Source organism: Antrostomus carolinensis, unplaced genomic scaffold (genome assembly GCF_000700745.2).
Source record: "Antrostomus carolinensis isolate BGI_N321 unplaced genomic scaffold, ASM70074v2 scaffold18881, whole genome shotgun sequence".
Taxonomy (NCBI): domain Eukaryota; kingdom Metazoa; phylum Chordata; class Aves; order Caprimulgiformes; family Caprimulgidae; genus Antrostomus; species Antrostomus carolinensis.
The window spans coordinates 28,743-41,601 of record NW_010295029.1 but is presented as its reverse complement, the minus strand read 5'-3'; the positions used below and the strand labels follow the sequence as shown (position 1 = coordinate 41,601).

The 12,859-nt window shown below is 37.2% G+C and overlaps 1 protein-coding gene across 1 annotated transcript in view; it reads left to right on the top strand.

Annotated features, from left to right (window-relative positions):
• TBC1D1 (TBC1 domain family member 1) overlaps positions 1-12,436 on the top strand; it is a 57,741-nt gene extending 45,305 nt beyond the window's left edge. Inside the window, exons 14-18 of the mRNA XM_010177845.1 lie at positions 260-504; positions 957-1,116; positions 5,087-5,256; positions 8,107-8,277; positions 10,357-12,436. Coding sequence (XP_010176147.1) covers positions 260-504; positions 957-1,116; positions 5,087-5,256; positions 8,107-8,277; positions 10,357-10,557 — 947 coding nt within the window. The 3' untranslated portion in view covers positions 10,558-12,436. The remainder of the gene's footprint in view (positions 1-259; positions 505-956; positions 1,117-5,086; positions 5,257-8,106; positions 8,278-10,356) is intronic.
• Positions 12,437-12,859: the final 423 nt, after the last annotated feature.

Here is a 12,859-nt window from a genome sequence, read left to right as displayed (position 1 = left end):
CAACCCAGACAACTCAGATGTTCTAAGTCTATGCCTGAATCCTAATAGTTCTCTGTATAAGCTAACACTTTTTAATCAAGGAAAGAGGACTGAAACAATTGTTTTGTATTATTAACTTTCTTATCATCTTCCTGTGGGTTGACTCAGAATTTACATTTCAAAATAATCTAGCTTTTTGAAAGACTGTTTAATTTGATAACATGGCAAAGGTTTTGTTTTGGTTTTCAGTTTAATTCACTAACTTCATCTGTTTTCACAGGGCGCACATTTCCAACACATCCATATTTCTCAGCACAGCTGGGAGCTGGGCAGCTGTCACTCTACAATATTTTGAAGGCCTATTCACTTCTGGACCAGGAAGTAGGATATTGTCAAGGCCTTAGTTTTGTAGCAGGAGTTTTACTACTTCATATGAGTGAGGAAGATGCTTTTAAAATGCTAAAGTTTCTCATGTTTGACATGGGCCTGAGAAAACAATATCGTCCTGACATGACAATTTTACAGGTATGATTTAAATTTTTCTAATAAAAGTTTGCTAATGTTAAATCATAATAATGCAATATAGATAGCATTGTCAAAAGCTGGACTTGAATTTAAATTCACTTCTCAAAAATGGGGAAGGATAACCTGGGAAAAGGATACATCATCTTAAATGCACTAGTTTCAAATAAAAAGATTACTGGGGAAACTATGAAAACTATAAATAGGAAGAGTTCTGTTATGTGTTGTATGAGGTTCAAATGACCCTGCAAATGACCCTGTCGTAGGCTCACAGGTGACATATCCTGGGTCTTTCAGATCACTTCTGAGTATTTATTTTTCTTCACACAATTCCATCCAAACATCAATTGACAAATATCTTTCACTGTTTCTAATAAGAGCGTGAAGCATGTACTTTGCTACTCTGAGTGTTAAAACATGTGTATCTTTAGTTTCTTTGTTCTTATTCCATGCAGATCCAGATGTATCAACTGTCTCGACTTCTTCATGACTACCATCGAGATCTCTATAACCACCTAGAGGAACATGAGATTGGCCCCAGCCTCTATGCTGCTCCCTGGTTTCTCACTATGTTTGCCTCCCAGTTTCCCCTTGGATTTGTAGCCAGAGTGTTTGGTAATTCTTCATAAAACTTCTATCTGTTCTTTTTGAAGTGTTGTATTTGGACTCCTATTATAAGGAAGAGTATTATTATCCAACCTGTTTCAGACAACAGAGGAGAAATATTTTCCTACTGATGAATAGAAGAACAACAACAGAGGTCATCTTATGGAGCATGCAGTATTTCCAGTAAAATGGAAAGAGAGAGGAGGACAGCATATGACAGTTCCAAACTGTCCTGTCTTTTCATCGTTGTTACCTTTTCCCACCCTGTAACCACTTGTAGAGAGGATGTAAAATCTGATGCCGTGAAGGCACGGTGTTAGGACAGTGGCACTTCAACACCGACAATGTTAGTTTCAAGCTGAAAAGAGATGTAACAAAGGCATAATCTGAGAAATATATCCAGTTACTCCATTATCATTGTCTCCAACAGTGTCAGTGGAAAATTATTTTGAGGGTTGTGTTTTTAAAACACACACAGAGATGGCCCTTGCAGTTTAATCATGGTACTGGATCATCCACAAGGAGCAGGGTGGTTTGGAGCTTTCTCCCCAATTCCCCTCTTCTGATGAGAAGCTATTTTTATTTTCTGTAGTCAGTCTCACTTAAGAGATGTAGTGAACCAGTTAGTTATTAGGGTATTAATATTGACACTTTCCTGACTTAAAAAATTATAGTGTCATCTACCACAATAACAAATAATGAATATAGATGCCAAGAAGAATCAACAGGAATCCTGTCCTGTTTCTGTTTAAGGACATGCCAAAAACAGTGCTAGAAGAAATCATGGTGTAAAGGGTGGTGTATAGCTAAGTAGAACTATATGTCTTGTGATTAGCATCTTAATTTCAGGGGAAACAGCATTTTATTTTTCCCTGAAACAGTTCAAAGTAGGCTAACGTACATCAACAAATATCGAGCTGACAGTGGTAATCTGTACGAATTAAATGAATTGTATGTGAGTGTCATATACCGAGTTTATAATCAGTTAACCTTTCAGTTATTCTTAATTATTCATAGTATTGTACATGATAAGAAGAGTCTTCGAACTGGACAGTTGACTGCAGTGAGGGTATGAATTAGCCTTATGTATCCAGTACATTTGGGTTTCTGCCTTAATACACAGAATAGTATTTTTTCTGTCTTTGGAGGGTTGTAAGGCTTTAGAAAGCAAAGATTTTACATTAGAATATAAACATAGATACATGATCTTCACAGGACTGATTTTAGGTCAAGAACAGAAAAGCACGTGTGGCTGAAACTGTCAGTTCTTCAAAATCTTTGATGCTTTTTAGAGAGAAAGTCCAGTGTGACTAACACTGTCAGTTTTTAATGTTAATGTATTTAGTAAATTCCTTAAAATAGTATTTACTGGAACTATGTAAGTCGAGAATATTGGACTTTCTTTTACATTAGAAAGTAAAATCTCATCTTCACCTGTGCTGAAGACTCTGAAACACACCTATAAACCTAAAAAAAAAAATAAAAATAGAGTTGTCACTGTGCTAGCAGCATGGCAAGTTAGGATCCAGTCAGTCCTGAGCCATATGTTGACACACTTACACCAAACGTACATGCATTTTCATTGCTCACTTGTTAGAACCCTTGAGATGAAAAACATTCTTTTAATATTGAAGTAACTCATCTATAGGTTAAGACTGTAAGATTGCACTGCCATTTTCTGAAATCTCTGAATCCTTGATATTTGAAGCCCCACTGCTATTTAATAATATAATTGTTACAGATCGCTTCCTTTAGATTTCCACAGAGTGTACTTTTTGCAAGCATCTTATAAGCAATATGTAAAAGAAGTGGCTACAAAGAGGTTAACCCAAAGACTGTTTTATGAGTCAAATAGCAAAATTCCTCTTAACTTTTAAATTATCTGCCCAAACTGTCAACACTTCTGAGCAGGATCTAATGAAAGTATAGCATTATCAAAGATGTTTTCTTTAATACCGTATTTACTTATTAATGGGGGAGACTTGGTAGTATAGTGTTTATTTTGTTTCAAGATTGTAGATAAAACATGATTTTTTTAATGCTGTAGGCTGCCAGTCATGCTAACATGAATTTGGGTACCTTCACTGTACTGTCATTGGCTGGCAGCCCACTTAACGGGAAGCGTGGGGAGTGGATAACAAACTGGTCTTTGTTAAGTACTTGCTATTTTAAATGAGAGAGAGATTTCAGCTGTATATCACCAGCTCATCTCATACAGACATTCATTAACAACTTACAAGTCACCTTGAGTTAATCTATGTGTCTTTATGGGGCAGGTGCTGAATCATAAATATGCATTATTTTCAGCTGTTTTTTTCACTTTGTGTTTCCTAGCTGTTCTTCTGCATTCCCAGTCCTAATATAGAGCTTTCTCTATAAAGCATTTTCCCATAGTTTTCCGTTTCAATATAGAATTGAGGCAGATGCCTGCTCTGTTACCACTTTTCAATCATTCCTGCCCTTGAACTTCACATTGAATTGGAGTTGAAAAATTTTACACCACTTTTAGGACAAATGACAGCAAAGTACAAGATTTATGGTTAGTTATTATTTGTGCTTTTCTTTCTCAGAGAAACGGAAAGAGAAGTGAAATATGGTATGGCTTCAGCATTACAGGCAAAAGAGTGCAAGGGGGAATTTCCTTTTGATACAAATTTGGAGAGAGGTTGCTTTTACTAAAAAAGGCAGTTAGTAGTCAGTGTTTTCATATGTTCTTTACTACATCAGAGATATTTGTGGTTTTGCTAGTAGTTGTTTCCCCGTACTGTGTGGTGGTTTTTTCCTTTCTCTCTCTCTTTACTCTTCTTCCTTTTTTTTATTGTTGTCATACTGTTTATTTGGTGTCGTTGAGCTACTTCGTAAGTTATTGTGACTTCATTCACAGCTCTAAATACAAAGGGAAATAACAAGAGAGAAGCCCTTTAAAGTATATGTATGTATATATATATATTTAGGAAATATGGAATAAAACTGCAGTATCTTCTCTTCCTTTCCCACCTCTGTCAATATTGTTTCATATGTTAGATGCTTTTGCCTGTAGCGATTCCCACAGTAAAACCAGGAGCAGATTCTGTGTTACGGAAGCAGGAAAGTCAAATGCAGGGCAATGCTGTTTATACTGTGGACAGATGAGTTTGTGAAGATGGGTTTCTCGTCTGATGCTTTCATCACAGTCTTCTTTTTCTTTCCTCAATAAAGACATAGGCAGTTTGTAAAGGAAAAGAAAAGGAAGGAAGTTGCATTGAAAGGTCACTATATACTGCGGCTTCAGTGTGCTTGAATGTATGCCAGGGCTGTCATTTCAGGGCCACCTGCAATATTAACGCTTAAGCTGTATTAGATTTCAGAGTACTTATTAATGTAGTTATTAGAATATTAACATAAGTGGTTGAGGCACATACTAAAAATAAGCACATGCACATGAAACTTGAGGCTGCTGGAAAGTGCTCATTCAGCCTCATGTGCTCGGTGTTGTATTAACTGAGACTTTGTAGCTGAGAAAAGAACAAAACTTCAGATCTTTGGTTGTGTCTTCAGGTGGAGTTTTTGCCTGTTGTATTAGGATTTTTAAATGGCATTGGGATTAGAATTTTATTCAAATTCAGATTCCCATGAAATATAAAAAAAAAAAATCCCACAAAACTATTACATGCACAAAAACTGGCAACACTGACAAAATTGACCTCCTGGTTTATTGCATATTTAGCTTAAATTTGAATTTGATTTTTTGGATGAAAACTCACTAAACAAATTAATAATTGATTGTGTTAGTCAAGTGTGCTATTCACAGTAATACTCTTCGTCCTACGGAACTTCTAAAGCCAGAGCCACAGTAACAAAAGCACATGTCTGGCACAGCATATCTAGCCTCCAGATCAATCCTATGAGAACTTGTTGTCCTTGGGCATTTTACTGTTCTAATATTCTTGTTAAAAGATGTGCTTACTTGATGTACTCTGTTTTTTCTTTGTTTTCACAGATATGCTCTTTCTTCAGGGATCAGAGGCTATATTTAAAGTGGCTTTAAGCCTTTTGGGAAGCCACAAGCCCTTGATTCTGCAGCATGAGAACCTAGAAACTATTGTTGATTTTATTAAAAGCACTCTCCCCAACTTGGGCTTGGTACAGATGGAAAAGACCATTAGTCAGGTATGAAATAATCTGAACATATGAGTAGTATGCAGAGGAATGCTTTTTTTAACAAGTGCTTGACAGAAGAACCACAACAGTGTATTGTGTTATTTCAAGCTGAGAATTCTGTTATTGTAGTTCTAAAGATGTTGAAAACTTTTGTAAGCATATGACTTCTATAGTACTTGTGCATTCATACATTTACATGTTGGTTATGGTCACTTTATGAAGCCTATAATGAAAATGAGTTTACTTTTTTGTTTTTGAAGTGTGCGACACTGTTACTGGCAGCAATATTGCAGCCCATACACAGTGCGTTCCACAAAAAAGCAGCAAGGTGGGCTAAAAGCCTTCTGAGTTTTCCTGTCTCCGAAGAATCTTGCTCTCCAAGTCTCATTTCAGAACAAAAAATTAACTTACAAGAGCCTCACAAATGTTGACCTTACTTGATGAAATTAGAGACCATACTATGTTGATTTTTGTCTATACTGGCTATTATGGTGCTAGTTCAGGACGTTACTACAGTGCCTTTGTATTTCTGCCAGTACATGGGGCAGTGCAGTTTCTTGCAGTGAGCAGTGACTCTAGACAGCAAAAACTGGGAATCCTTGTTATGCTTTTTTTAAATGGCAGACAAGGAAAATGATGCAATATTGCTGAGCTAGCAGAAGGCTCCCAACAATAACTGTGGAATTTGAAGAAATCCCAAATTATTGCAGTTAAAGCTTGCCTGTTGAGAAACCATAACTGTTACACTTGGCATCTAATTTGCAGCAGGCAGTCAGAAGATGGGTTTTAGCCTGTTTTTCTGAAGGCCTTTTGTGGTCCAAAACACGGGGGGTATACTGTGTAGAACTGCAAGTGCCAGCCACTCACCAACGGCTGCAGGAGATCTACAAAGCCTGTGGCTTGCTAAAGAAAGCAGGCGGCAGCGCAGTACTCTGCAGAGTGCTTGCGAGGGGCTCCCTCCTGACCCCTGGCAGGAAAGCTCCCAGGGGACACGCGCTCACATTAGGATCAGAAAAACTGCTTCTAGTGCTTACCAGCAAAGAAGGAGGGGAGAACTAGAAAGCCTGTGCAAAGGGAAGGAGAGCGAGCGATTTCTAGGGGGCAAAGGGGATTATATATGATCTGGCAGGCTGAAAGCCTGGAGTGCACAGCTCTGCAGACTTGCAGTGCTTAGGCGACCTGCTTTGAGCAGAAGGAAGGAGAAATACTCTGTTTAGGCAGCTCTGACTGCTTCAAATTTAAAGGGCAGCAGGCAGAAGTGAATTGAAGGGAGAGCAGTTCCTCTGCTTTGATCAGGGCTGCTTTTGAAGAGGCCTTTTTGACCAGCCCTGCAGTCCACACACAGCTCCTGGGCTAACCCCCATCCTCCTCACGCCTTCTGCAGCATGGCCTTTGGTTTACATGCCCTAACAACCCTTCAGTTAGCTAGGTTGCAAGTCAAGCTTTTGATTTGCCTCATGTTTCCCCCCTTTCAGATTTGATACTCTGGGTATGACAGCAGGGATTTCCCTCCCTTCTCAAGAGCATGGAGGCTAGAAATGGCAGAGGTCACGAGAGGAGCTGGCATTCTGCCCTGATTAATTGCACCAGTTTTTTTAGCTGAAATTTCAAGTGTGTGTTCTCCAGAGGTGCTCAGATGTACAGAAAATGAAAGTTCCATATGTGTAACTAAACTGAAATTAAAACTGTATTTCAGCCTTCTGTGCTTAGATGCTCAGTATGTGTGTTTCTACTGCTATAGAGCTATGAGATAATTTTTTATAGCATATGTAACGGGTGTCAGAAACATCTCATAGACTGATGTTTTCTTTAACTATAACCAACAGTTAAAGTTTTGTAGACAAAGCAAGTAAATAAAAAAGGAAATAATTATTGTTATTTCAGAAGGTATTTAAAAATGATAGGATTTGACTCATTTCCAAAAGGAATAAAGTACAAGAAGTTTAAAAATAAAGAATAACCCTTGAACTTCTATTCTTGAGCTATTTTGCAGATGTATTTTTAAATCAGCTTTTGTTTCTACTGTGTTCTGTGATTGACATACTTGTCCTGTGAATTTACCACCTTTTTCACTGCTTTCAGAGGAAATAACTAGCTCAGAGACATTAGAGTCATATTTCCTGAATAATTTGAAGGCAGATATTTGTCAAAACCTAGAAAAAGGAAAATACAATAGTAGCTTTTTACTTTGGATCACTTAGTGCACCTAATTTATCTGCTTTTAAAATGTAAGTTTTCCTTAATATTCATGTATGAGACTGAGTACTCATTTTGGTGATTCATAGTTAACAATAATAGAAATCTGCTTTGACATGACATAATGTTTCCATTAAGTGTATTAGGGTAAGGATAGATTATTTCGTTTTCTTTCAGTCTGTAGGATACTGTAGAATCATAAATAAACGTAGCTATGTTTACTATTTTTCATTTAAAGCTTTCATTCTACTTAGCCTTGCACTTGCACATGTGGCACCTGGGCTTGGATCACACTTTTCTAAAGCGATGTACGTTCTGAGTATGTTTAGGATGGTTTATACCAAATTGAGATGCATTAAATTTGAAATCTAAAAAGAGGAATACCCTACAAAGTCTTGAAAAGTTCTTGAAAACTTTAGTGTAAGTGGTTTTAAGTCAGGCAGCAAATCAGTAGCAGTTTTTAAGTAGGTCCAATGCCAATGTATTGCACTCTGCTGCCTCAGTCTTGCCATTTCCAGAGTAGGAAGTGTGAATGCTAAAAATTAAGTCCATTTTTTAATGCAGTGATTAGATATCTAAGTCTAGATCCATAGTTTTTAAAGCATTGAATTGAGCTATGGTTTTGATCTGCACAGCTCCTAACAATATTTTTATATACAACAGGTCTTTGAAATGGATATTGCCAAGCAATTGCAAGCTTATGAAGTTGAATACCATGTGCTTCAGGATGAGCTTATCGACTCATCTTTAAATGATAATCAGAGACTGGATAAATTAGAAAAGGCAAACAGTAGCTTGCGCAAACAAAACTTCGGTCTCCTGGAAGAACTGCAGGTACAATTTATACTTTGTATTTAATTAACATTCTAATTTATGCACCTTTTCAGAAAAGACCATCCTACATCAAGGCACAGTGACTTTCAAGTGTAACCACTTGCAATTTTACTTAGTTTAGCCTTTAATATTTAAATGCAAAAAGAATTTCTGAGAGGGGGGTAGATAGAGCATATGCTTGCAGTTAGTGAAAAGTTGATTCATTACACTATCTTTTCTCTTGTAATTAAAATCATAGCTGTAGAAGATGACTAAAAATACACTAAGTGCTTTCTCAACTTCATTTTTACGTTTTCAGTCACTGCTTTATTACGGCAGGGATACTACTGTAGTACAAATGGGAAAGCTAATGCCAGTGTCACAATTTAAAGATACATCGGATACATTGTCTATAAAGACATACTCTTTTTTACAAGATTTTTTTTTTAAACTATTATCCAAATTGTTTAGACAATATGTGAAATAATAATTCCAATATATGCTCAGTGCCTGTTCAGCCTGCAGCTCTTTCAGAGGCAGTACACATAGCTTCTGTAGGGATTATTCTTTGTTTAACTGCTCAAGAAATCAGCTTTCTGGCTGCTTTATAACAGGACATTTGTTTTAAAACTTTTGACTATGCATTTAGTTTGATTGAGAAAGCGACTTCAAGGGTAAACAGCAGACATTTCAAGCCTCTTGATTATTGTTAAAGACATAGATTTTGTAAGATAATAGGTGAGGGAAGGAGTTCAGGTTTCTCAGCCATTGGTCCTGTATCATGACTAAAGCTAGCCAACCATGCAGACTTAGATTGCCTCTCCTAACAAAAATTTGCTTAAGCTGTAAATTCTGAGTCCGTTTCAGGTTCTAAGATGAGCCTTAGAGAAGTCAGAAGAATAGATACTCCTCTGCAAGATATTTTCATAAAGCTTCAAGCACATGGGCAAGGAAATTGTTGGATGTAGCATGAGGGAGATGAATTTCTGGGATGAGATTCAAGATATAATGTCCTATGGATACCTGTATCAGGGGATCTTCCACCGCTTTCTGCCCCTAAAAACTTTGCAGTCCTAAGCAGTCGTTTACTAAGTTTATCTCTGCTGAAGTGCTGGCAAGTCAACACCTAACATTATAGTGGGGAACTTAACTGTCTGTAGTGTTGGAGCAATCCCTTTTTCTTGGAGGTGGGCTTCATCAGCCTTCATTTGCTATGGTGAAAGGTCACCCAGTGCTGATGGGAGGAAAATGCATGACCAAACAATGTGGATCATGATTTGTCAATATCTTTCCCCCAAAGGCTGAACTTTTTAACTCACCATAATTACATGAAGGGCGGTGAGCTTGTCAAAAAGGCAGATACTTCCCTGAAAGCCAACACTATCCAGTGCTCATCAACAAATGTTATCCAGTGCTGAAACTTCCAAACAGATCTCTGCTTTTGTCAGAGTACCTCAGCTACAGATCTCATGTGATGAGTTTGAATTATCTAATACTTTGTTTCATCATGAAGTGGAATGCCTATACGTGCAGCCTTTTGAAGGAGAATTTTTTTAATTTTTCAAGATGTATTGTCTATTTGCATATTACACTAAATTCCCTCCTCCCCCTTTGCCTCCAAATCTGACATTTGTTGGACTCAATGTCAAGATGAAATGAGGATGCAGCTGACAGATTTGGTTGTCTTTGCAGAGCACATGGAATTCAACAAATATGGCTGGCCAAAAATGTCTCCCAACTGTGACCCATACAGAGGCTTATCTTAACCTGCAGCTCTTTGGTTTATAAGACTTAATAACTTCCTAATTTCATTACTTTGCATTATATTCCAAGTTTAATTGTGAACTAATCAAAGCAATCAAATTGAGAGAGGGAAGTTTCTTCTTATAGGCAAAAGCATACTTGTAATCTAAAGTACACAGATCTAATAATATTCATAGTTGCATTTACTTTTGCAATTTTTCATCATTTGGAAAGTACTTTATATATAATGTATCTCAAAAAATAGTTTAAAGTTGGTTTCAGTTATTTAAAAATTTCCTTTTTTTTTTCTTCCTTCCCATCCCTCCTCCCCCTCCACCTTTCCTCTTACTTTGAAAGGTGGCTAATGGAAAGATCCAAAACCTTGAAGCCACAGTAGAGCTTTTACTGACCAATGAAGGCAAATTGAAGCAGTCCATTGTCACTCTTGAGCAGGAGCGAGAAGCTTTGCTGAAAGCAGTGGAAGAGATGCGGAAAAAGATTGGTGATGCAGATGAGAAACCTCTACTTACTAGACAAGAACACATGGATGCCGACTGACATTCACAGTGGTAATGGAGCAGAGAAGCTGAGGAAGAAGCAAAGGGAAGAACTAGGTGGTTTTGTCATGATCCATGGGGATTTGACATTGTCACCTTCATTGTACATGCCTTACTGTAGCAAAGCAAGATACGGGCATGGTGGCTTCCCATATCAGAGAAGCTGGTTTCTTGGGGAGAAGGCTCTTTCTTCTTAGTATGTAGAAATACTATGGACAGTAAGATGCCACATAATAATAAGCAGGAGAAACTTAAAAGTGTGTGTAGTCATACACGATACACTGTAAAGATGTCATGGATTCTGTCATAAGTGCTTCTAAACCTAAGTGCTTTGTGTTCGTCACATATTTTGTTTATGTAGATCACCATGTTAAATAGCACATCCTTTAGAAGGTCCTTTGAAGAAATATGGCAGTGTAAAACCTTTGAATGGGTGACTGCCCAATTGCAGCTATGTGGTGGTAACATTTAGAGAGAGTTTTGTGATTGGACCTGAGATATTTTTGACAGTGTAATTCCCTTACAGCTTGACTGGGTTCTGTTAATTACATTGTTTACGCTTCAGAAAACTGCTTCCTCATGCTTGAAGGTGTCAGTCTATTGGACTCCAGAGAGCTGGACTTCATCATATGTAACTATGCATAATTGTGGGGTTGCCATCTGTTTTTATAAGTAGGTTGTTTTAACACATTTTTTGTTTAACAACCGTTAATTTAGTGTATTGTTAGTTGGCATTATCTGATAAACACACTGTATATAGTAACTGCATTATGCTTAACAAAATACACTGACATCGGTTTGGTGAAGCCTCTGACTCTTGCAACATCATCCAAGGATTTACATTCAGACTCTTCAAGTTTTGTCTTATTTATTTCTGATCTGCTGAGTGATGTAAGACATCCTTTTTTGGGGAAAGTAATGCTCTTTGTCATTTTTTTCCCTTTATTTGGTACTTTGTGCCCACCCATCCTCTGGGAAATGTCATTCTTTAAGACTTTTTCTGAAGTAGTGGAGGCATTTCAGGAGCTTCATGTGCCAGAGTGTGAAAAAAACCTGTTTTATAAAGAGCATGGCAGTTTGAATTAGGACATCCTTATTTTTACGATGCATCTTTCAAGTAAGGTTACACATGTTAAAAAGATTCTCGCTCTTCCTTAATACAATGAAAGTAGTTTCCAGGCCAGTTAAAGCACCACTGCTACAAGTGCAATAATATCCATGGATATCCAGTTGTTTGGGTTTGCTTCAGAATTAGGAATAGTGACATAGTGTTGTTGAGTCCCCAAGCACAGAGTTAATAGGCATCAGTGTTTTCTTATGGTGGATGTTCACCCAGAAGATGTGATTTTTATTTTATTTTTGTTCTTAAATTGAAGTTTTTATTTTTAAAATTCCAAAGCGCACGGTTTTTTTCCCTGACTGTCAATGTAGAAAAGGCTTTGTTTTGCTTTTTCCTTTTCTTATGCAATTCCCCCTGACACATTGTGATTGCAGTTTAACAGAGAGCTATAACATCCATCTACTGTGCAGTACAAATACCTCTATGTAGGTGAAAAGAAAGAGAGAATTTACTTCAACTTCTAGAAGCTTTGTTTGACTCTGTTGTGTCTTAAATATGTCCAGTTCTTGCAAATCCACTCTGTATTCACTTAGTATTGAAAATCCAGATAAATCAATTATTATTAATCCATTTACCTCTTAGGCTTGTTTTTTTAATTTGGAAATCCATATTGAAGCTCATGCTTCATGTTTAAAATCGTGTCATAATGAATCTCATACTGTTAGAGCACTCAGTAATGTTGCATTTTTACAGCATAGTGCCATGATTCATACACTGACTTTTTAACAAGAGCAATAAAAATAATAATAATCTATGCCTAAATCTATGTTTGTACATTTTTTTGACATTTAAAAACAAAAGCATAGTTGGTGGGGTGACAGAACCATATAAAATGAGACTTTCCCTGAAAGGACAGTACCATCTACAGTGGTTATTGATGAAAACTCTTATTCCTCAGACTCTTCTAAACATGTGAAAGATCCAGTTGTGATCTTGGGACCTGCAGCAGCATATGTTGACTGAGTTGAAGTATGTTCCACAGGATTCCAGGGATGCATTCTTTTTTGTGATGTTTTACTTCTCTGCAAGTGTAAGTGGAGGACTACTTCCAGTCCAAAGCCTTTTACTGAGATTTTGTGATATTCCAGAAGTAAGTGCACTTAGATGAGAACTAAAGTCACTGTTCTCAGAATGCACGAATGTGGTGAATAGATAACAAGGAGCTTTTGCTTTTGTGAGTATA